The sequence below is a fragment of the Papio anubis genome, chromosome X, assembly GCF_008728515.1.
Source record: "Papio anubis isolate 15944 chromosome X, Panubis1.0, whole genome shotgun sequence".
NCBI classification, from domain to species: Eukaryota; Metazoa; Chordata; class Mammalia; order Primates; family Cercopithecidae; genus Papio; species Papio anubis.
In genome coordinates, this window is record NC_044996.1 from 93759464 (window position 1) to 93785467 (window position 26004).

Consider the following 26004-nt stretch of genomic DNA (forward strand, 5'->3'; position numbering starts at 1 on the left):
TCCATCACCTTTCGCCATGATTGTGAGGCCTCCACAGCTGTGTGGAGCTGTGAGTCCATTAAACCTCTTTTTCTTTATAAATTACCCAGTCTCAGGTATTTCTTCATAGAAGTATGAAAATGGACTAATACACATGGTATGTTTAACCATTCACCTACTGAAGGACTTTTGGGTTGTTACTAGTTTTTGACTATTAAGGATAAAATTACTATGAATATTTGAATACAGGTTTTTTGTGACTATAGTTTTTATTTCTCTGGGATTAATACTGAAGAGTGTGACAGTTCTATTAATTTTTAGCATATGTATAGATTTGCGTAACCACCACTAGGATTAGGAAATAGAACAGTTTGATCATGCCATAAAAACTTCCTTATGTTATCTGTTTAGAGTCACACCCACCTCCCACCCCTAACTTCTGGAAACCACTGATCTATTCTCTATCTTTGCCTTTTCAAGAATATTGTATAAATGATTTGCATTATATGTAACCTTATGAGACTGGCTTCTTTCATTCAGTATGATGCCTTTAAGATTTTATTCAAGTTGTTGCAGATATCATTAATTCATTCTTTTTATTGCTGAGTGGTATTCTGTGGTTCAGGTATATCACAGTTTATCCATTCTCCTGTGGAAGTGTATTTAGTTTGTTTCCAGATTTTGATGACTATGAAAAGAACTGTACATTAATGTACAGGTTTTTATGTGAAGATATGTTTTAATTTCTAATGTCAGCACACAGGAGTGGGATTGTTGGGATGTACGATAAGTGTATGTTTAACTTAATTAGAAATTGCCACAGAGTGGCTGTACATCTTGTATTCTCACCTCCAGTGCATGAGAGTTCTGGTTACTCTGCATTCTTGTCAGCACTTAGTTTTGCTAGTACTTTATTTTACCCATCTAATAGGTATATAGGGGAATCTCCTCATAGTTTTAATTTTTATTTCTTTAAGTTCTAATAATGTTGACAACCATACTTATCATGCATATATCCTGTTTGATGAAATGTCTGTTCAAGTCTTTTCCCAGTTATAAATAGGTTAGTTCATTTCCTTAGTGTCAAGTTATGAGAGTTCTTTACATATTCTGGATACAAATCCTTTGTTGGATATGTGATTTATAAGTATATTCTCTCAGTCTGTAGTTTTTCTTTCTCTTACCAGTGTCTTTCCCAGAGCAAAATTTTTTAATTTTGATAAAGTCTAGTTTATCAATGCTTTCTTTATGGATTGTACTTGCTTCTAAGAACTCTTTGCCTAAACCTAGGTCAGGAATATTCTCTCTCTCTCTCGTGTGTGTGTGTGTGTGTGTATTTAAATTTATTTGTTTGTTTGTTTGTTTATTTTATTTATTTATTTTTGAGACAGAGTTTTGCTTTTGTTGCCCAGGCTGGAGTGCAATGGCATGGTCTCAGCTTACTGCAATCTCTGCCTCCTGGGTTCAAGCGATTCTCCTGCGTTAGCCTTCCAAGTAACTGGGATTACAGGCGCCTGCCACCATGCCCAGCTAATTTTTTAATTTTTAGTAGAGATGAAGTTTCACCATGTTGGCCAGGCTGGTCTCAAACTCCTGACCTCAGGTGATGCGCCTGCCTCGGTCTCCCAAAGTGCCAGGATTACAGGCATGAGCTACTGTGCCTGACTTCTTTCCTATATTTTATGTAAAAGGTTTATAGTTTTACATGTTACATTAAATCTATAGTCCATTTTTAGTTAATTTTTGTATAAGGTGTGAGATTTAGGTCAAGGTTCTTTTTTTGCATATGAATGTCTAATTGTTCTAACACCATGTGTTAGAATTAAAAACTATACTTTCTTCATGGAATTGTTTTTGCACCTTGCTAAAAACAGTTTTTATGGGTCTATACCAATATTCTGTTTCCTTTATCTCTGTGTCTCTTCCTTCACCAATATCACACTGTCTTTATTTCTGTAGTTTTATAGTTAGTCTTAAAACTGGATATTGTGATATTTTCAACTCTTTTTTTTTAAAAAAAACTGGCTGGGAATGGTGGCTCATGCCTGTAATCCCAACACTTTGGGAGGCTGAGGCAGGTGGATCATGAGATCTAGAGTTTGAGACCAGACTGACCAACGTGGTGAAACCCCCATCTCTACTAAAAATACAAAAATTAGCCAGGTGTGGTGGCACGCACGTGTAATCCCAGCTACTCAGGAGGCTGAGGCAGAAGAATCGCTTGAACCCGGGAGGCGGAGATTACAGTAAGCCAAGATCACACCACTGCACTCCAGCCTGGGCAATAGAGCGAGACTCCATCTCAAAACAACAACAACAACACAAAACAAAAAAACACCTATTTTAGCTATTCTAGTTCCTTTGCCTTTCTATATAAATTTTAGAATCAGTTTATATCTTAAAAATATTTCTAGGATTTTGATTGGAATTGAGATATATTTTGTGCAGAAAAGAGTTAAAATAATAGGCCTGATACTGCTGTCCCTAGAAAGGTCTATTTTCAAGGTTGGCCCTTGGCTGGTAATCTGGAAACTTGGCCGATAAGCAGTCCGTACACTAATGTAAAATTTCCCCGAATGATAATTGTGGCTTACTGTGCTTAAACTCTTTATGCAAACAATGTGGTTTAGGCTGAACACCTGCTTTCCTTTTGGGAGTCTGGAACTTCAGAACATGCTAGGCACAGAGTGTTTACTTGACCAGTTCCCAGTAAAATTTTGGGCACTGAGTGATAGTAAGCTTCCTGGTAGACAACACTTTCCACGTATTGTCGCAACTCATTGCTAGAGGAATTAAGTGCATCCTGACGTGACTACTGACAGGATTCTTAGAAGCTTGCTTGTGGCTTTGTCCAGACTTTGCTCCATGCTTCTTATCCCTTTGCTGATTTTGCTTTGTATCCTTTCACTGAAATAAATCATAGTCATGAGTATGACTATATGCTGAGTCCTGTGAGCCCTCCTAGGAAATCATTGTGCTTGAGGGGGTCTTAGGGAACCCCAGTACACATCTATAGGTGAATTCAGATAGAATTGACATGTTACTATGTTGAATCTTCCAACCTATGGTATGTCTCTACATTTATTTAAATTTTCTTTGATTTATTTTTCTCATCATACAGATCCTTTACATGTTTTGTTAGATTTAGAAAAAATATTTTCTTTTATTGAAGCTATTGTAAACGATGTTTTTTAAATTTAGCTTTCTATTTGTACATTGCCAGTGTGAAATACGGTTGATAATTGTGTGTTGGCCTTGTATTCTGTGACTTTGCTAAAACTCGGGAGTTCTTTTTTTGTAAATTTCTTGGGGTTATCTACATAGATAATTGTGTCATCTGCAAATGGGGACCGTTTTATTTCTTCCTTTCTAACCTCCATGCTTTTTATTTCATTTTCATGTTTTATTATACTGCCTGAGACTTCCATTATGATGTTGATATAGAAGCAATAAGAATGGACAGCATTGCCTTGCTCCTGATCTTAGGAGGAAAGCATTGACTTTAACTATTAGTGTGATTTTAACTGTAGGACTTTTGTAAACACCTTTGATCAGGTTGAGAAAGTTACTCTCTATTTCTAGTTTGATGCTGTGTAATATATTTTTTATCATGAATAAATGTTGGACTTTGTCAAATGCTTTTTTCCTGCATCTATTGATATGATTTTTTTTTGGTTTTAGACTAATATAGTAAGTTACATCAATTGATCTTCAAAAATAGAAGCAACCTTGTATTTATATTCCTGAGATAAACCCTATTTTGTCCTGGTATATTTTTCTTTTTATGTATTGCTGGATTTGATTTGCAATATTTTGTTGAGGATTTTTACATCTATGTTTATGATGGATGTTGGGATGTTGGTCTGTAGTGTTCTGGTTGGGTTTTTTATTTGTTTGTTTTTTGTTCTGTATCAGAATAATAGTGATCTTGTAAAATAAGTTGGGAACTATCGCAACCCTTCTGTTTTCTGGAAGGGATGTGTAGAACTGATGTCATTCTTGGTAGAATTTGCAAGTGAAAACATTGGAGCCTGGAGGATTTTTTCCCCCAAAAGGTTTTCAGTGAAGAATATCATTTCTTTAATAGTTATAAGGTTATTTAAGTTATCTATTTCATATTGGTGACTTTTGGTAGTTTGCAGTTTTCAAGGAGTTGGTCCTTTTCATCTAAGTTGTCGAATTTATGTGCATAGAGCTGCTCATAGTGTTCCCTCTTTCATTCCTGATACTGGTAATTTGTGTCTTCTCTTGTTTTGTTTGTCAGTCTTGCTAGAGGTTTGTTAATTTTATTCATCTTTCCAAAGAACCAGATTTTGGTTTCATCCATTTTTCCTTATTTTTCTGTTTTTAGTATTCTTCATATCTGCTCTAATTTTTATAGTTTTAAAAATAGTTCCCTTTCTTCTTGCTTATGTCTTAATTTCTTTATTATCCATGGTGATTTTCTATGTACTAACTCTGTTACTGACACAGGAGTACTGAAGGCTTCAGCGATAATTGTGGATTTGTCTATTTCTAAGTTTTGTCATTTTTTTTGTGTTTTTTGAAGTTCTGTTGTTAGGAACATACACATTTAGGATTATTATATCTTCTTTATATTTATTTCTGACTTTTTCTTCATATAACAATGGTTATATGATTGCAAACATCTTTCCAGTCAAACTGACATATTTCTATATCCATTTTGTTTGCAGTATGGTATTTCTCTTCTGTCGTACCCATCCTGCTATTAATGGACATTTAGGTTATTTTCAAATATTGCTCTTTGAAATAACCCTGTAGTGAATATACATATATGTGCATTTTTTATAATTTTACTATTGTTTCTTTGGACCAAATGACTAGGAATAGGGTTATTAGATCAAAACATGCACATGAAAAATTTTTGTACATGTTGACAACTGTCCTTGTGAAATGTCATGACCACTTATGCTTTTACCATTACTGAATGAAAATGCTTATTTTCCCATAATCTTATCAACACAAGAACTTATATTTTTTACCATCCGATAAGTGAAACATTTTAATGTGTTATTTTAGTTAGATGTACAGAAGCATTGGCATTTTAAGTAGTCAGGTTTATCAGTTCTTTCCCTTATAGCTTTAAGATTTGTTTCTTGCTTAGGAAAGTCATTAGTCCATAATTATATAAATATTTCTCCAAATTTTTTTATAGAATATTTATAGTTTCATTTCTGCTTCTAAATCCTTAGTCTGTTTGGTGTCAGAATCTAAACACCTTTCTCCAATGATTATCCAGTTATTCTAACACCATTTATTTTCATTATACACTGGTTTGAAATGACACCTTTATCATATATACTTGAGTTTGTTTGTAGTCTTTCCAGTTCTCTTCCATTGATCTATTTGTCCACTCTAACATCAGTAGTATGCTGTTTTTATTATTATGGCTTTGTAATACAGTTATTGCCTCTTTACTCATCTTTTATAAAATATTCCTGGTTGTTCTTGCATATTAATTTTTCCAGGTGAGCTGTAGAATAATTTTGTCAAGTTTTCAAAAATAGCACATTAGGATTAATTCAGGAAAAATTCGCAGACTTTATAATATCAAACTTACTAAGTCAATTATGTTGTGTCTATTTACTTCCCAGGTATTTTAGAATTTCAAGTTTGAAAAAATTGTCTTCATATTGGTCCCACTAACTTAAAAATGTTTTTCTTGAGTATTGAGAATTTTTTAAATGTTATGAGTGTTATCCTTTTTCCAAGATTTATTGCTAGTATATTAGGAAACAGTTGATTTCTTAATGTATTTTATGTTCATCTACTTTGCTGAAATTAGTCATGATTTGTTTAATTTACTCTTGGGCTTGATATGCTTATAGTTTATTTAGAATTTTTGCATCTTTGCTCATAAATCAGATTCCTTTTTAAGTTTCTATTGAAGGATGCTGTCATTATTAAGTGTGGTTTAATAAAGATTTAATAAAGGTCTTTATAAAGGATTACTCTAGCTTTTTAATTTAATTAGGGAAATGTTCTGGCAGTACTAAATTTAACACAGGAATTGTATTTTCCTTGAGGAACTTTTCCATGAACCCATCAATGTGTATAGTGCCATTTTTGTGTTTGATTCTTTGAGAAATTTTTCTAATAACAATGGCTATTGGCCTAGTAAGGTTTTCTTGCCCTTCTTGAGTCGTTTTTGTAGTTTATATTTTCCTGTTTTGTTTTGTTTTGTTTTGAGACAGGGTCTCACTCTGTCACCCAGACTGGAGTACAGTGGCGCAATCTTGGCTCACTGCAATCTCCGCCTCCCAGGCTGAAGCTCTTCTCCTGCCTCAGCCTCCAGAGTAGCTGGGATTACAGGTGTGCGCCACTACTGCCCAGCTAATTTTTGCACTTTTAGTAGAGGCGGGGTTTCACCATGTTGGCCAGGTTTGTCTCAAACTTCTGACCTCAAATGATCCACCCACTTTGACCTCCCAGAGTGCCGGGATTACAGGTGTGAGCCACCGCGCCTGGCCTTGTAGTTTATATTTTCCTAAAAATGTATCCATTTCTTGGATATACTGTTATTATCATAGATTGTACATATTTTATAACCCTTTATAATGATTTCTTTTCTCATTGTATGATGTGTTATCTTCCTCACATGTGCTTGCATTCATATCTACATGTTCTTTTCCTCAATTTTCCTCACAAGCAGTTTTTTAAAAATCCTCTAGTCTTTTCAAAGAACCAGCTCATGGGTAAATAGATAACTTTTCTGTTTTAAAAATTCATTTAACATCTGCTTTTATTTTTATTTTATTCTTGTTTTACTAAGGTTTATTTTGTTGTTTTCCCTAGCTTCTTGAAATGAATGCTAAGTCTGTTTTAATTATTCTTGACTTCATAACAAAAGATCCAAAGCTATACATTTTCTTCTAAGTATAGTTCTGAGTATATCCCATTAATTTTGAAAAATGGTTTTGTAGCTATCTTGATTTTTCTCAATAATCTGCAGTCGCAATTTTTATTTCCTCTTTGACCCTGTTTTTTGGTGTTTTCAGTGCTTAACATTTTAAAAATATGTTCCTTTTCTTTATTTGATTTATCCTTTTATTATAAATTTCTAGATTTATTTCATTGTGTATTGAAAATGTGACCTGAATAATTTCTTTCTTAAAGTTAATAAGGTTTTCTTCCTGGTTTCAGGTATAATAATTTTGTATAAATGATTCACTGAAGAACTGTATTCTCTATAGGGTACAATGATCATTATATCAATTTTGGCTTAATAATTACATAATTCATATGCTAATTTATCAAAGCCTAAGAGCAGTATGGTAACTACCCACAAATACTATTGCTTAGTTAATTTCTCCTGGCATTTCTTCACCTCTGCCATCCTACCTTAACCTCCTTGATTTATACAATATTTTAACTGAAAAATTCTGAAAAGGAATTTTGAGGAAAGAGACTTTATTCCAGTGAACAGTTTGCAAGCCAGGAGATACAGCCTTCAGTGTAAAATAAAGGTGTGCTCCTGAGAAAAAAATTAAGGGTTTAGGTTTTCCAGCAAAAATTCCCACCCAGATTGCCAATCAGGTCTATTTATGCAAATGAAAAATTCAAACTTGCTTAGTTCTGATTGGTATATGGTATACACAGCTGAGTTCTGATTGGTTGATACAGTGGAACTTTCATTGGCTGGTAACTCTGATTGGCCAAGGCAAGTGAACTCCGAAAGTCTCAAAATTAAAAATGTGTGAGTTTTACACAGACCTCTGAGCACCTATGTGACCTCTAGTCAGCAAATGGTCACTTGGCTGTATTTCAAATTTTGGCCCAGGTAGTTACTGAGGATCCATCCTGAAAGATTGGCTGTTTCAGGTTTACATTTGTTCACAGTGTATATGTGTAAGTGTTCATATATATATGTGTGTGTGTGTGTGTTTGTGTGTGTGTACATAATAACACTTTTCTCCTAACTCTGTGGGGTAACAACTATAAATTGTTTGGGTGTATTCTTACAGATCCTTTATTGTATGTCTTATCACTTTTTTTTAAAGTTTTTTTTATTATCCTTTTAAAATCCTAGGTTATATGAGCAATACATGAAATATAGCTTTTAATTGTGTGGGTTACATATTTTTGTTGTATGAATAATATGAATAGGTTATGCTGTACACATTGCTCTGCACCTTGCTTTTTTAGGAATAAGTCTTAGTCATCTTTCCATATAAGTATAGATCTACAACATTCTTTTAAACTGTGGCATGATATCTTTTTATGTGAATATAGTCTGTATTTAGTTAACGAACTCTTTTGATAGACCTGGTCTGTTAATTTCCCCTCAAGTAAGCTGAGATAATTTGCATATTTTAGTTCATTCCTTCTTCTGATTTTAGTTAAAATAGTCTAGGCTTTTAGATCCAGATTATATGTAATATATTGTCTTCCCTATGGATAATTATTTTTGACATTTCTGGATGTGAGCCTGTTTTCCTTAATTTTGTCTGGTATATTGTGAGTCCTTTCAATCTAAAAGTTCATTATTTCTTTGACTCAGATAAATTTTTATCTTTTGTTTTTTGACATTATTACCCTTCTGCCTTTTCTCTTCGTGCGTGTGTCTCCAGAATTTATTCCCTCAAGTTTTTATTCATTATCTTCAATATTCTTTTATCTCTTAATTCTGGGAGAATTTCTTAAGGTAGCCATTGGAATAACTGATTTGGTTTTGGCAGTATCTAATATGCTGTTCATTGCCTCCGTTACATTGTTTAAATTAGTTCCTTTTTTCATCAGAAATCAGTCTTTCTGGATCCCAGAATGTCCTCTTTTCATAGATTCAGTGTCCTCTCAGACCTTGTTGAGGGTGTACTCTTTAAAAGTGTATTTCAGTTCTTTGGAATAAAAAGATTGCGTAGATAGACACTTACTCTGATTCTTCAGGATTTTTCTCCTTTAAAAATTACTTGTTCTTTTTTTTATACATCTGGTTGATTTTCTCTGTATTTGTAGAAGGTGGTAGATCTTTGAGTTTTGGAATTTGAGGTGGATTTTATCAGATTTGTCTCCTAGTTCAAGACTAAGAGTATTCTTTATATGTTCTATAGTTTTGATTTATTTGTTACTTCCCTTTTGTTTCTTCTTACCCATCTCTAGATAGGGAGAGCAGTTGTTTCTGAAGAATTGGGAGAGTGTTATATAACCAGAGGCACTTGTGAGGAAAGGAGAGAATCTTGCTAATGTGCTGAAGGGCTTCTTGTCCATATTTGTTGTAGCTGCTTGAAGTTACCTGCAGCACTGCCCCTGTTTTCTGACCAGCACAGAGATGCTTGTTTGGAGCCTGATGCTGAGAGGGCCGAAAACCATATCATGTGAAGAATAGTTAGACGAAGTCAAGTTATTTGTTCTAGAATGGGAAAGGTTTATAGGAGACATAATAACTATCTTCAGTAGTTAAAGGGTTGTCACAACAAGGATTAGACTTGTTTTATGTGGTTCCAAGTGGTAGAATTATGTTAGAAGGGTATCATCTTATATTCAAGGAAGGAGAATTGCTATAACTGACACAGCTGGTGTTTTAAATATTTATTGCCTCTAGATTTCAAACATTCATTCAGATATAACCCACACACTTTGATGTTACCACTTGATACCAACATGCATGAATGCATGCATAAGTGGCCAAGTGCCTATGTGAGGTACTAGGAGGCTATGCAAGCACTGGCTGTGCCATTTGCTCACAGAGGCATTATCCTTAGAGAACTGCTTTCCATTCCTATGCTCTTTTTATTTTTCATAATCACCTTACTGTAATTTCTTGATACTTAACATGGTAGTCATTACTTTTCACATGCATGAGCTCGTTCCATCCCTTTCTCCTGACATTCCTTTAGACAATGCGGTAGGCAGAATAAAATGTCCATTTTCTAATCCATAGAACCTGTACATATGTTACCTTACCTAGTAAAGGGGAATTAAGGTAGCAGATGGAATTAAGGTTGCCTATCAGCTTAATTTAAGATAGTGCAATTATCCTCGATTACCCAAGTGGGCCCAATGTAATCATAAGGATCCTTAAATATAGAAAAGGGAGGCAGAGAGTGATATAATGTGAGAACAACTTGGCTGGCTATTGCTGGCTTTGAAGGTGGAAGGGCCCACAGAACAAGGAATGCAGGCTGCCTCTAGAAGCTAGAAAAAAAAACAAGAAAATGGATTCTCTACTAGAACCTCCAGAAAGCAACACAGCCTTGATGACACCTTGATTTTTAACCCAGCAAGACTCATTTTGGCCTTCTGGCCTCTAGATCTGTAATATAAAGAATTGGTGGTGGTGTAAGGCATTACGTTTGTGGTAATTTATTATAGCACTGTGTTAGATCATTCTCATATTGCTATAAAGAAATACTTGGGACTGGGTAATGTATTTAAACAAAAAAGGTTTAACTGGCTTACAGTTCTGCAGCCTGTATAAGCATGATGCTGGCGTCTGCTCAGCTTCTGGGGAGGCCTCATGGAGCCCTCATGGAGCTTTTTACTCATCACAAAAGGTGAAGCAGGAGCAAGCACATCACATGGCAAAAGCAGGAGCAAGTGGGGGAAGTGCCATGCACTTTTAAACAACCAGATTTTGCAAGAACTCACTATGATGAGGACAGCATCAGGCCATGAGGGATCTGTCCCCATGACCCAAACACCTCCTACCAGGCCCCACCTCCAACACTGGGGATTACAATTCACCATGAAATTTAGAGGGGACAACATCCAAACTATATCATTTCACCCCAACCCCTCAAGTTTCACATTCTTCTCACGTTGTAAAATACAATAATCCCCTACCAATAGTCCCCCCAAATCTTAACTCATTCTAGCATCAAGTCCAAAGTCTCATCTGAGACAAGGCAAGTTCCTTTTACCTATGAACCTATAAAATCAAAACAAGTTATTTACTTCCAAGATACAATGGAGGTACAGGTATTGGGTAAATACTCCTATTCCAAAAGGGAGAATGAACAAAAGGGGGTCTGAAACCCAGTAGGGTTTAAATCTTAAGCCCTGTCATTTAATCTTAAATGTAATAAAGTCATTACATCTTAAAGTTCCAAAATAATCTCCTTTGTCTCCGTGTCCCACATGCAGGGCACACTGCTGCAAGGGGTGGGCTCCTAAGGCTTTGGGCAGCTCTGCCCCTGTGACTTTATGGGGTTCAGCCCTGGTAGCTTCTCTCATGGGCTGGAGTTGAGTTCCTGTCGCTTTTCTAGGCTCAGGATGCAAGCTGCCCATGGCTCTACAATTCTGGGGTCTGGAGGATGGTGGCCCCCTTCCCACAGCTCCACTAGGCAGTGTCCCAGTGGGGACTCTGGTGAGGGGGTTCAACCCCGTATTTCCCCCCCTAACTGCCCTCATAGAGGTTCTCTGGGGGGGTTCCACCCCTGCAGCAGGATTCAGCGTGGACATCCAGGTTTTTCCATACATCCTCTGAAATCTAGGTGGCGGGGGCCAAGCCTCCTTCACTCTTGCACTCTCTGTGCCTACAGACTTAACACCACATGGAAGCTGCCAGGGCTTATGGCTTGCACCCACTGGAGCAGTGGGCCCAAGTACCTGGGCCCCTTTGGGCCCCTTTGAGCTGCAGCTGGGGCTTCAGGGATGCAGGGAGCAGTGTCCTGAGGCTGCACATGGAAGCCACCCCCCACTCACCCTCCTAGGCCTCTGGGTCTGTGATGAAAGGGCTACCTTGAATATCTCTGAAAAGCTTTAAATGCCTTTTTCCCATTGTCTTGTCTATCAGCACTTGGCTCCTTTTTAGTTATGTAAATCTCTCTAGCCATTGGTTGTTCCCAAGCCTGCTTGGATTCTTCCCCTGAAAACAGTATTTTCTTTTCTACTACATGGCCAGGCTGTAAATTTTCCAAACTTCTGCACTCTGCTTCCTCTTTAAATATAAACTTCCAACTTTAAGTGATTTATTTGCTCCTGCATCTTAGTGTAGGCTTTTAGAAGCAGGCAGGCCCCATCTTGAACACTTTTCTGCTTAGAAATTTATTCTGCCAGATACCCTAGGTTGTTACTTTAAGTTCAAACTTCCACAGATCCCTAGAGCATGGACACAATGTGGCAGGACAAGCCACAGACAAGAACCCCTCAGATACGGAGTTGTGGAAGGAAAGGACTTTATTCAGCTGGGAGCATTGGTGGACTCAGGTCTCCAAAATCTGAGCTCCCGGAGTGAGCAATTCCTGTCCTTTTTAAGGGCAAGGGTTTACAACTCTGAGGGGGTCTGCATGAGAGGGTCATGATCAATTGAGCAAGCAGTGAGTACATGACTAGGGGCTGCATGCACCGGTAATCAGAATGGAACAGAACAGGACAGGGATTTTCACAGTGCTTTTCCATACGATGTCTGGAATCTATAGATAACATAACCGGTTAAGTCAGGGGTTTTTAACTACCAGGCCTGGAATGCAGTGCCGGGCTGTCTGACTACTGATTCGCTTCTGTCTTTTCTTTAACTCCTACTTTTTCTTTGAGGCAGAAATTGGTCATAAGACAATATGAGGGGTGGTCTCCTCCCTTATTCCCCCGCTTTGAGAACCTCACTCATTAGTGGGAGTTCTCACTTTCATCCTCACTACCTGTGTCTTTTTGCAAGACAGATTGATAGTGATTCATATAGTACACTTGTGCTGAAGCATTTTGGTGAACTAAGGTAGCGATGAAGCTTTTTATCATTTGAAGAAGTACAGGTAGCAAACAAGGGAGTAGTAAGCAGGTTCCTATTACTATTATAACTCGTGTTATAAGAGTTTTAAATCCTCCTAGCGCTGGGAACCATTTTCCAAACATGACCCCAAGATCAAATCCATGCCACACTTGCATGGGCATATGTGCCAGTTTTGTCATATCTCTATGTCTTCAACTACTTGCCCTTGATCATCTGTATGTAGACAGCAATTAGTAAGGTTAAATTGCCTATAGACCTCTCCTTCAGCTGCTAGCAAGTAGTTGAGAGCCAATCTATTTTGATAGATAGCATTTCTCATCTGAGTTTCTTGCCAGGCCAGAATAGTCAAGGCTCTGCCAGTTTTATTAGTGATTATTTCTAAGACAGCTTGTAACTGTATGATTCGGTTGAGCATGTAAATGGGGGGTCCAGTATCCCCACAAGCTGTCTTGTGCCCAAGTAGCAGGCCCATAATATTGTATGATTCTCTTGGGACCATTCATCATCTTTCTAATTTCCTGTAGCTATGCTTCTCTTTTTGCAGGAAGCATGGACATGGCAGCCCAGGAGTTCGTCTGTTTTTATAGGCAGTAGGAAGAAAGATGGTTTAATAGTGCCAATAACACAACTACCTGCCCACTGGTTGGGTAATTTGGTGTAAGCTCTATGCCCAAATATCCAGTATAATTCAGTGGGGGCTGTCCAGTCCTGGTGGGACTCTGGGTGGGTCCACACGGTTTGCAACTTTGGGAATTTACTAAATGGATTCCTTTCTGTGTGATTTGAACTCCACCAAGTGACTGTTTTTGTGGTACCATTATACAGTTTCTGTCCCAGACAACTAAGTCGTCCTACGGGGTGAGTGAATTCTTTTCCTTCTCTAGCTATGCAATATTGTCCAATAATTGAGGCTTTTAGGATGCAGAAATTATCAGGGTGATTCTTTTGAGCCGGGAATTCATCAGGAACTGGGTCTGTAGGTACTAATTCTCGGGCTTCCTATGGCCATTGATCTCCCATTACAGTTCCTCCACATACATAACATGAAGTGACATTGAGAGACTGGGCTACATGCTTGGCTAATTGCAAAAACAAATTTCTTGTTTTTCCTGGAATTTCTGGTACTGGCACATGTAGTTCATCATAGAAAGTTTGAAACACTGACTTAGGAGAGCATTTGTAAACTTCTCCTCGAACTAAGATATTTACTCAAGGATCCAGTCTGGCCCCACTGATTCCTAAGGCCACATGCTTCCCTTTTTTCCAGCGAGCATCAAGGGGATTGGTTATTACCAGCTCTAAGGGTTACATTGTCCCTTAGTATAGGAAGGGCCACTTTTTCCTTTCTGAAGGTAGACTGGATCCTTTTCATTTTTTATCCAAGTGGCACAAATGACACAAGACCAGTATCTACATTCATTTCCACACAGTCCTAATTCATGAAAAATGCACTTATTTTCAGTCATATAGCCTTTTTCCCAATCAAGAGCCACATCCCCTTCCTAACTCTATTATTAATGACAGCACAGGCATCAAATTTCAAGATTATGCATTTGGGCACTCCTTTTTCTTCTGTTTTGGCTAATACTTTACTTGTATCATTTACGAGTCCCCACCAGGCTTCAGTCCTTAATCTTATTTCAAAAACTCTGGATATGAGAGGCTCAGAGGGGTCATAACACACATCTAGGTGGTCGTTTCCTGGGCTACATACCTTGTACTGGGTGTCATTTTATAAACATGTTCCTTTTAAAGTTCCTAGGCATTCATAGTAACTATAGAACAGAAAGATTGTTTTAACTTGTTGCACTACCTCAGTAACCTGATGTATATACACTGAGAGCAGTCCTCCATGCAGGGAAAATCGGTGGAAGTTTTTACTATACAAGTCCAAATTACAAGGAAAATGAGTCCCACGATGATTCCCCTCATGCTTTGGCCGTGCGTAGACCAGTCAGCTTCTGGGTGTGACTAGAGCAGGTCTTGTTGTCCTCCTCAGAGTCACTTTGCAGGGGTTGTCCGGGCTCGGTTTTGCCTCCCAGGTTTCAGTGGCTGCAGGTTTCACACAGCTGTGGTGGATCCAGGCTGGGATTCCTTCTACCTTTACAGCCGTGGGAGTGGTCAGGATTATGGTCTGAGATCCTTTCCACTGTGGCCACAAAAGGGCTGCGTTCCAGTCCTTGATCCACACGTGATCACCTGGAGAGAAAGGGTGAACTGGGGAGAATAAGCTGACGGGACACCTCTCATTTACTCAAGTTGAGATTGTCTGTGTAATTTTTCCCAAAGCCTGTAGCTGTTGCTGTAACTCAATTTCACCTAACTCTCGGGGAGTGCCTGGAAGCTCCCATAGTATAGGAGGAGGCCTATGATACAGTATTTCATAAGGGGATCATCCTGTTTTCTTAGAAGGGGTGCATCTAATTTTAAACAATACCATAGGAAGGGCCTGTATCCATTTTAATCCTGTTTCCTGACATACTTTCCCTAAACTATTTTTGATGGTCCGATTCATTCGCTCTACCTTTCCAGAACTCTGAGGTCGGTAGGTGGCACGTAGCTTCCAAGTGATTCCTAATGCCTTTGCTGTCTTCTGTACCAAGTCAGCCACAAACACCAGCCCGTTATCTGAGCCAATTTGTAAGGGCAGTCCAAACCTAGGAATAAGATCTCAGAGAAGCACACGGGTTACTTCGTAGGCCTTTTCAGTTCGTGTTGGATAAGCCTCCACCCACCCAGAGTAAGTACACACAAGAACCAGCAAATACTTGTTACCTCCACATTTCAGCATTTCTGTGAAATCTACCTGAAGATCCTCAAGAGGAGCTGCTCCATAAGCTTGTGTGCCAGGTGGAACAGTGGGGCCTTGCCTCGCATTGTGCTGTCGGCAAGTAATGCACTGTTGTGCTACTGCTTTGGCAAGGGCTGGCAAGTGTGAGATGTAGTGGCCTACATCTCACTGTACTGGCCTAACAACTTTTCAAGTGACTCTTGACCTAGATGAGTGGTTTTGTGCACAGCCAGTACGACTGTGGCTCCCAGCAACTGTGGCACAGCTACCCTCCTATCTGGCAGTCTGATCCATACTTCTTTTATTACTTGCCCCCCTTCTGTGTGGAAAAAGTCTTTTTCTTCCTTAGAATAGGTAGGTACCAGGTCAGGTGTTTGAGGGAGTAAGGGGGCTGCTACTGATGTCTGATAAGGGGTAGGATGCTGCTTTTAGAGCTGTTGAGTCAGCTTGGGAATTTCCTAAGGCCACTGAGGTGGAGGCTCGCTGGTGTCCCCTGCAGTGCATGACTGCCACCTTCTAAGGTTTCCACACTGCCTCTAATTGTAGAATTTCGTGTTGATATTTTATGTCCTTTCCATACTTGGGGCCATTGCTTAGCTAGAGCTGGTTTAATCTCTTGGCCTGGCTCGGTCAGGAAAGTCTCCATTCTTCTTCCCTGGGGACCGTAAGGGCCATGATAACTCCTGTTCCTGGTAACTTTAGCTTGTAAAAAGCCCTGTTTTGTAAAGGAGATGGTGGCTCTCAGCTTGCTAAGCAAATTTCTTCCCAGCAAAGGCAAGGGACAGTCAGGCATATACAAGAACTGGTGAACTATTTCATGTCCCCCCAGTGAGCAGGTCTGAAGTAGACAGAAAGCCTGCTTAGTGGAAACTCCTGTTGCTCTGATTATATCAATGGTTTCTTGTTTTTTTCTAAGGGGGCAACCAGGGTGGTCACTACTGAATGTTCAGCATCAGTATCAACCAAAATCTTAATGTCCTTGCCCCTAATTGTAATCCTGACTGTGGGCTCCTTGAGGGCACTTGAGCCTGGCCCCCTTCAGTCTAATAGCCCTTCAGCCAGATTGAACAAAGCACCCTCGTCTTTATCTGAGGTCTTTTGCTCCAAATCACCTTGCTTTTCCTTCAGTTGGGGACACTTATCTTTCCAATGTCCTATTTCCTTACAATAGGTGCATTGGTTTTATTGCAAGCGTGGGCAATTAGATTGGGTATTCTTCCCAGAACCCCCGTTTCCCTGTCCTTTCAGGGGAATTCCCCTAATGGCCGTGGCCAGTAAGTCAATGTTTCACCTGGCCTAGCGTTCATCTTCCTTATGGCTTTGTCTGGGACTTGTTGCATCTCTATTCACAAACACTTGATTGGCTATTTCCAGTAACTGTGAGGTATTCATACCTGCAAACCCAGCCTGTTTCTGCAACTTTCTCCTGATACCTTCCGCGCTTTGACTAACTAAGGCCTTATTAATCATGTGCTGATTTTCAGGCCTATCTGGATCAAAAGGAGTGTACATAGAGTAAGCCTCACACAGTTGTTCATAGAATTGCGCTGTACTCTCCTCTTTTCCTTGGATGACCTCAGAGACCATATTTACATTTGTAGCCTTTTGAGTCTTTTTCTTTAGACCTTATATCAGTGCCTCACAGTACTGCCTTAGCCTCTCCATGTCTGGCCCCTCGTTCAGGTCCCATTGGGGGTCTGTTCCTGGCAGCTGAATTCTTCTATATTCTTGGGGGTTTTGGTAATTGACTGGGATGTGCTCCTCTAGCCACTTAGTTGCCGCCTGGAGCACCCTTCGCCTTTCATCTGTATTAAAGAGGTACATGAGCAGCTGGTGGCAATCATCCCAAGTAGGATTATGAGTCTGTATAATAGTTTGGAGCAAGTCAATTAAAGTTTGAGGCTTTTTGGTGTAAGATGGAGTATTATTTTTCCAATTGAGGAGGTCAGCAGAGGTGAAAGGTTGATACACAAAGGCTGCCTTTTCACCATGTGTCCATCCTCATCTACCCCAGTATATCGCTGTTCTCTCAGGGGCATTTGGATTTCAGTTTTGGGCCGTAAGTGAGCTGCCAAAGGAGGAGTTTCTCCCATGGCTTCACTTCTTCTTTTGTCTACTCTGGGTGGTCTGGGAGTATGGATATCTCGTGGAGGTGGAGGTGCTGTGGGCTCAGGAGTGGGGAGCCCTTCCTCTCAATAAGGAGGAGGCACTGCTGATACCAATTCCTGCCGTGATTCTTCTGGTGTTGGCTCAGACAGGACTTTTGGCGCCAACTTCCCTCGGTGGGTGGACTGACAACCTTCCTTAACTAACTGTCCCTTTGCTACTAGTACTGCTGCTGCCTGTCCTCTTAACCACTATGGGGGATCTAAAACTAGCTATAACCAAGACTCTATATACAGGAACTGATCTGGGTGCCCTGGCTTACAGGTTACCCTGTGCCATACCTTCGAGACAAAGGATCTGTCCAGGCTTCCTTCTGATGGCCAACCCACCTCTAATGCTGGCCAGTCTATCTCACACAAAGTTCTAAGTTTTCCTGGTGTCATAGTAACTCCATAGTCTCCCTTAAATCCCTTTTTGAAATTTTTCAACATAGTTCCTAGTGGGATAGGCTTACTTTGTGCCTGACCCATGTTTCCTTGAGACAAAACACCACGCTCACACCACATGCACACCACAAAACAAAGAACGGGTAAAGAGGGCACACACACACTTTTACAGTTTACACCAAACCAGAATCAAAACCAAAATCAGAGTATCAAGAAATCCAAGCCAGATCAAAACAAAAACCAAAGTATCAAGCAATCCAAGTCAAGTCAAAAACAAAAACCAAAGTGCCAGTACAGACACGTCATGGGTGATTAGGCCATGCTTCCACTCAAATGGAGTGGCTAAGTTCCAAAGACCAGTCTTACCAAATTTCAGATGTCCGGACTCTAAGTGCCAGTTCCTTCCTGGTATTCAGCCACTGCATTAATCCTCCACAGGGGCCTGCCATGCACTGCTCTGGTGAGGCGTTCCACTGGGGCAATTGCCTACCCGGGAGCACTCTCAGGATCCACGTCGCTCAAACTGACTGGAGTCCCCCACAGGGATGTTCCACAGGGCAGGCCTAAGCCACCTAAGGGGCTGCCTCGACCATCCATTAATCACCTCGCTTCCCGGTCAGGGAACCAAGAAATGTAGCAGGATGAGCCGCACACAAGAACCCCTCAGACACCGAGTTGTGGAAGGGCTTTATTCAGCTGGGAGCGTTGGTGGACTCATGTCTCCAAAAACCGAGCTCCCTGAGTGAGCAATTCCTGTTCCTTTTAAGGCTTACAATTCTGAGGGGGTCCGTGTGAGAGGGTCATGATCGATTGAGCAAGCAGTGGGTATGTGACTGGAGGCTGCATGCACCGGTAATCAGAATGGAACAGAACAGGACAGGGATTTTCACAGTGCTTTTCCATACGATGTCTGGTATCTATAGATAACATAACCGGCTAGGTCAGGGGTCAATTTTTAACTACCCGGCCTGGAATGCATACTGACTACTGATTTCACTTCTGTCTTTTCTTTAACTCCTACTTTTTCTTTGAGGCAGAAATTGGTCATAAGACAATATGAGGGGTGGTCTCCTCCCTTAACAATATAGCCAAGTTCTTTGCTAAGGCATATAACAAGGGTGACGTTTGCTGTAGTTCCTAATAAATTTCTCATTTCCATCTGAGGCCTCTTTAGCCTGGACTTCACTGTCCATGTCAGTATCAGCATTTTGATCAGCATTTGGCCATTTAACCAGTCTCTAAGAAGTTTCAAACTTCCCCTCATCTTCCTCTCTTCTTCTGAGCCCTCCAAATGTTTCTATCCTCTGCCCATTTCCCAGTTCCAAAGTTGCTTCCATATTTTCAGGTATCTTTATAGCAGTGCCCCATTCTTTGGTACCAATTTTCTGTGTTAGGCAATTTTTGCACTGCTGCAAAGAAATACCTGAGACTGGGTAATTTATTCTAAAAAGATATGTTAATCCAAAATCTCTGAGACAGGTCTCAGTCAATTTAGAAAGTTTATTTTGCTTCCATGACACAGCCTCAGGAGGTACTGATGACATGTGCCCAAGGTAGTCAGGGCACAGCTTGGTTTTATACATTTTGGGGAGAAATGAGACATTAGTCAATATATGTAAGATGTACACTGGTTCACTCTGGAAAGGTGGTACAACTCGAAGTGGGGAGGGGGCTTCCAGGTCATATGTAGATAAGAGACAAATGGTTTGCATTCTTTTGAGTTTCTGATTAGCCTTATCAAAGGAACCAATCAGATATTCATTTATCTCATTAAGCAGAGGGATGACTGAATAGAATAGAAGACAGACTTGCCTTAAGCAGTTCCCAGCTTGACTTTTCTCTTTAGCTTAGTGATTTTGGGGTCCCAAGATTTATTTTTCTTTTGCAGAGGCTTGGCTGGGCATAGTGGCTCATGCCTGTAGTCCCAGCACTTTGGGAGGATTGCTTGAGGCCAGGAGTTTGAGATCAACCTGGGCAATGTAGTGAGACCCTGTCTCTCAAAAAAAAAAAAAAAAAAAGAAGTTTAATTGTTTCACAGATCTGTAGGGTGTATAAGCATGGCACTGCTATCTGCTTGGCTTCTGAGGAGGCCCCTTCAGGGAGCTTGTACTTTTGGCAGAAGGCAAAGCAGGAGCAGGCTGTCACATGGCAAAAGCAGGAGCAAGAGGGTGGGGTAAGGTGCCACACACTTTTAGACAGCCAGATCTCACAAGAACTCACTATTGCCAGAACAGCACCAAGCTGTGCAGGCTCCATTCCCATAACCCAAACACATCTCACCAGGCCACACCTCCCACATTGGGGATTACAATTCAACGTGAGATCTAGAGGGGACAACATCCAAACTATATCAGGCACCAATAGGAAACTAACATAGAACAGGTTTCTGAGTAGATCCAAGGCCATATTCCAGAAACAATAAGAACTGTTTCTTGGTATTTCTGTTATTCAGAAATTTGATGTGTGTATTGCTGAACCATTATATTTGACCATCTTCAGACAATCATTCATCCATGAAAATATATGTCAATTTCAAGTGCTTCTCATTGACTATTTTTTGGATCATCTAGGTACTAGATGTACTAGATTTGGATCATCTAGGTTACTCATCAGTCATTAAGAGTAACCTATACAAGGGGAGGTCCAATTAAGTGAAACTTACAGGGAGGGTAATGTCACTCAATATAAGGGAGAATTTTCTGTTAAAGCCATTCAAAAAGACATTGGGCTATATTTGGAGGTTTGTATGGCAGGATCTAAACAATTACTTGGTAGAGATGTTAAAGAGAATATTCATGCATTGGTTGAGTTGTTGGATGAGGACAGATTTTATTCTTGAATCCTAAGAACCCAAGGGGTTGTGAGGAAGAAGCATCACTGAAGATTGGGTGGGACTCTTGTGTATTGATGTGCAAATTATTCCTGTACAGTGTCTCTAGCCAACACTGAAACCGCCAATAGAATCTAGCTCACACTTTGTTTGCCAAGCTGTGCATTCTGGCTATGGGGCTGCTGTGCCCTGAGGTAGCAGTAGCCTTTGGCTAATTCATATAAAGGTATTATCTACTTGATAAGATGTATGCTTGAAGGGCTGCATTCACCCAAAGAAGGCACTTTTTTTCTAATTTGCAGAAAGGTACTGCACAGGCCAGCACAAACCATGGGACTAGGGCTATAGGAGATGGTTTCTTGGAGTTGGTGAAGGCAAGACAAGGATACATAAGAAAAAGAAACTAGGAATCAATAGCGGGAGGAAGTTGGGAAACTGTACAAATACATGGACATTAAACAACATGCCCCTGAATAACAAATGGGTCAATGAAATTAAGAAGGAAATCAAATTCTTGAAACAAATGAAAATAGAAATACAACATAGCAAAACCTATGGGATAAAACAAAAGTGGTACTAAGAGGAAAATTTATAGCAAAATTTTATTTAAAAAGTAGACAAATGTCAGCCGGGCGCTCACACCTGTAATCCCAGCACTTTGGGAGGCCAAGGCGGGCGGATCACAAGGTCAGGAGATCGAGACCATCCTGGCTAACACGGTGAAACCCCATCTCTACTAAAAATACAAAAAATTAGCCAGGCGTGGTGGCAGGCGCCTGTAGTCCCAGCTACTCAGAGGGCTGAGGCAGGAGAATGGCATGAACCCGGGAGGCGGAGCTTGCAGTGAGCCGAGATCATGCCACTGCACTCCAGCCTGGGGGACAGAGCCAGACTCCATCTCAAAATAAATAAATGAATAAATGAATGAATAAATAAATAAATAAAATTTAAAAATAAATTTTTAAAAAGTGGACAAATATCAAACAATCTAACAAGGCACCTTAAGGAACTGGAAAAGCAAGAACTGCTTTAACCCAAAATTAGTAGAAGGAAAGAAAGAATAAAGACCAGGGCAAGACTAAATGAAATAGAGACTAAAAAAAAAAAAATGCAAAAGATCAACAAAATAAAACGTTGTTTTTTGAAAAGATAAATAAAATTGACAAACCATAAGCTAGACTAAGAAAAAAGCGAGAGAGAAACCAAATGAGTCAGAAAACGAAAAGAAGGGAAGGGGGTTATATTATTAATACTTTAATCCCAGTCTGACTTCTCCAGTCCCTTAGCTCACTTCTGAATTGTGCTACTCCCAATTGATATATTCTAATAGCATATCTAGTTGGGAAGAGAAAGTAGTACATGAATAAACTAATAAATGAGTTTCCGTATTTCAGAGCTAAATAAACATCTCCTTTGGGAGGTCACTGTACAAGTTGGCAGCAAATGGAGAAAGCAAGAATCTAAGTATCAGAGATCAAAGGGAGAGGATGTGTCCACTCAAGGCTTTTATAGAGAAGGCAGAGCATTTCTCTCTGATTTGTAAGGCTGGTCAACTACCCAAATGTGTAAAGATAGATAATGCCAGTGTCCTCAGAGGCACAGGAGATATACATAGGAATCTAGCTAAAGCAGTTTCTGTATTCGTAGAAGAGTCCCAGCTAGCCAGGACTGTTCTTGATGTTGCAGACAGTCCAGGTAGCTAGATCTGTCTGGAGGCGACTTTGGAGCTGGACAATATGCAGATCTGTGTCGTGTGTGTATTCCTCCAGGTGTCCTTTGAGATGACCCATGAGACCCTGTACTTGGCAGTGAAGCTGGTGGATCTCTACCTAATGAAGGCAGTATGCAAGAAGGATAAGTTACAACTCCTTGGAGCCACTGCCTTTATGATTGCAGCAAAATTTGAGGTGAGCCTGAGTCCCTATGGCCTGGAGAATTAATCAAGTTTCCGTCCAACCCAGTGAATGAATATATATTCATATATATTCATTGTTATGTGCTGCATAACAATGTTTTGGTCAATGATGGACTGCTTATACTATAGTGGTCCTGTAAGAGTATAATGGAGCTGAAAAAGTCCTATCACCTAGTGACATCTTATCTTTTGTAACGTTGTAATGTAATGCATTACTCATATGGTGATGCTGGTGTAAACAAACCTACTGCACTGCAAGTCATAAAAGTATAGCACATACAATTACGTACAGTACATAATGCTTGATAATGATATAAACTGTTACTAGTTTATGTGTTCACTATACTTTTAATTGTTTTATTATTATTGTATTAGAGACAAAGTCTCACTCTGTTGCCTAGGCCGGAGTGCAATGATGTGATCATAGCTCACCGTAACCTCAAACTCCTGGGCTCAAGCAATCTTCCCACCACAGCCTCTCGAGTAGCTAGGACTATAGGCATGCAACACAGTGCCTGGCTAAGTTTCAGAAATTTTTTTGTAGGGGTGGCGTCTCATTTTGCCCAGGCTGGTCTTGAACTCCTGGCCTCAAGCAATCCTCCTGCCTTGGCCTCCCAAAGCACTCGGATTACAAGTGTGAGCCACTGTGCCTGACCCGCTTTACAGTATACTATTACTTATTTAAAAAAAAAAAAAAAAAAAAAAAGTTAACTGTAAAATAGCCTCAGGCATGTCCTTAGGGAGGTTTTCCAGAAGAAGGCATTGTTGTAGGAGATGACAGCTCCATGCATGTTATGAGCCCTGAAGAGCTTCCAATGGGACAAGATGTGGAGGTAGAAGACAGTGATATTAATGATCTTGACCGTTTCTAGGCCTAGGCTAATGTGTGTGTTTGTGTCTTCATTTTTAATAAAAAAGTTTAAAAAGTAAAAAGTAAAGCTGGACATGGTATTTCAATGCCTGTAATCCCAGCACTTTGGGAGGCTAAGGCAAGAGGACTGCTTGAGCCCAAGAATTTAAGACCAGCCTGGAGAACAAAGTGACACCCCGTCTCTACAAAAAAATAAAAAAGATTAGCTGGGTATTGTGGCACATACCTGTGGTCCCAGCTACATAGGAGGCTGAGGCAGGAGGATCCCTTAAGCCCAGGAGGTTGAGGCTGTAGTGAGATTTGTTCAAGCCACTGTATTCCAGTCTGGGTGAGAAAACGAGACCCTGTCTCAAAGAAAGCTTATATAATAAGGATATAAAGAAAGCAAATATTTTTATACAGCTTTATACTGTGTTTGTGTTTTAAGCTGTTATTACAAAAGAGTCAAAGTTTTATAAAATAAAGTTACAGTAAGCTAAGGTTAATTTATTATTGAAGAAAAAATATTTTTTATAAATTTAGTGTAGCCTAATTGTACAGGTACAGTGTTTATAAAGTCCATGGCAGTGTACAGGAATGTCCCAGGCCTTGCCATTCACTCACCACTCACACGACTCACCCAGAGCAACTTCTACTCCCACAAGCTCCATTCATGGTTAGTGCCCAATACAGGTGTACTGTTTTTAAATCTTTTATGCTGTATTGTTACTGTACTTTTTCTATGTTTAGATAGGCTAAACAAATACCATTGTGTTATAATTGCCTACAGAATTCAGTAGAGTCACGTGTGTACAGGTGTGTAGCCTAGGGGCAACAGGCTATATACCATATAACCTGGGTGTATAGGCTGTACCATCTAGGTTTTTGGAGGTACACTCTTATCTGTGATCTTCCCACAATGATGAAAATGATGCATTTCTCATAACGTATCCCTCTTGTTAAGTGACACATAACTGTGAATACATACATTTATATGTACATATATACACATGTGTATACACTTGTGTATATGTGTACTGATGTGTGTGTATACAGTTACATACATACAGATAATTTTTTTCTGCCACATTTTTTGTCCCTCTTCCCAAAGCAGAAAAGCTGGTGTTGGTTGGCAATGGTGGTGTATTTGTTTCCTGGCATCAGCAAGGTTCTTCCATTTTCTATTTGAAGATGTATTATGTGGGCATCCACCTAATTAAATGGGCAGTTCTTTTTACAGCTTTCTTCTGGTCCATGATTCTCTGCCTCCACCATTTTCTTGTTCTACCAACTCCATTCCCATCTGGTGGAGTCTCAATCTGCTTATATAACAAAGCATTGCCTAACCAGGGTGCTGGAGACATTTAAGAGAAAATGGCCTGGTGTTGATGGCAGTGAGTCTAAATGGTCCAGGTGAAATAGTAATTTGGGAAGTAGCAGTATAAAAGTGAGTAGCTGACCTTTTCTTCATGACCATTATCCATCTAACTAACCTCTCTGATTCCCCTTCCCTAGGTGCTAACTGATCTTGTTCAACTTTCATTTTTCCTTCAGCTAGGCTAGTTGTAGGAAGCCTTAGGGTTTGGGAGCAGAGAAGTGGCAACTTTTACCAAGGATTTCAAAGAACTTTAGAACTGTGGCCTTGTTTCTGTGTTGGTTCACTCCCCAGCTCCTGCCTCCCTCTCCTCCCCAGACACATACTGACTCTTACCCTCTCCCTCCCTCCCTGCCTCATTCTCTCCCTCCTTAACTTGCTCCCTTCCTCTCCTCCTTCTTTCCCTGTCACCTGCCCTCCAGTGATTTTTTTCCTTCACTCACCACCCCACCCTCCTTCGTTGCCCCTTACTCACCTGCTCACTTGAGCCCTCCCTCCCTCACTCTATCCCTTCCTCCTATGCCAGCTTGCTTGCTCCCTCCTCCCTTCCTCCTGCTTTTCCTCCCTTGCTCACTCCTTCCCTTGTTTCCTCCCTCCCTCACTCACCTGCTGGCTCCCTCTTTCTTTCCCTCTTGCTTCCTTCCCAGGCTCCCTCTCTTACTTGGTGGATAGATTCCTCTCTCCCTGGCTAGTCTACACCCTCCCTCCCTCCGTGGCTTGCTCTCTCCTTTCCTCTCTTTCCCTTGCTCCCTCACCTGCTCTCTCCCTTCCTCACCTACTTTCTTCCCTCCCAGGCTCCCTCTTTTTATTCCTTGCTCACTCTCTCCCTTCCTCTTTTACTCCCTGTCCTGTTTTTTCCCTCCCTCCTTCTCTTACCCATTCCCTCCCTCCCTCTCTCCTTCCCTCGCTTGCTTTCCCTCCCTCCTTTGCTCCCTCCCTTCCTCCGAATTTCACAGGACCCCTCTTCTCCTCCCCTTCTATTCCTTTCCCCCTTCCTCCTTCCCTCCCTCCTTTGCTCTCTCCC

At 40.3% G+C, this 26004-nt stretch overlaps 1 protein-coding gene across 2 annotated transcripts in view; it reads left to right on the plus strand.

The window, feature by feature from the left end:
• The window catches only part of CCNB3 (cyclin B3), a 79849-nt gene that overhangs the window by 46912 nt on the left and 6933 nt on the right, over positions 1 to 26004 (plus strand). For both annotated transcript variants that reach the window (XM_017954276.3, XM_021932907.2), the window contains exon 9: positions 22610 to 22747. In XM_017954276.3, the coding sequence (XP_017809765.3) occupies positions 22610 to 22747 (138 nt within the window). The remainder of the gene's footprint in view (positions 1 to 22609; positions 22748 to 26004) is intronic.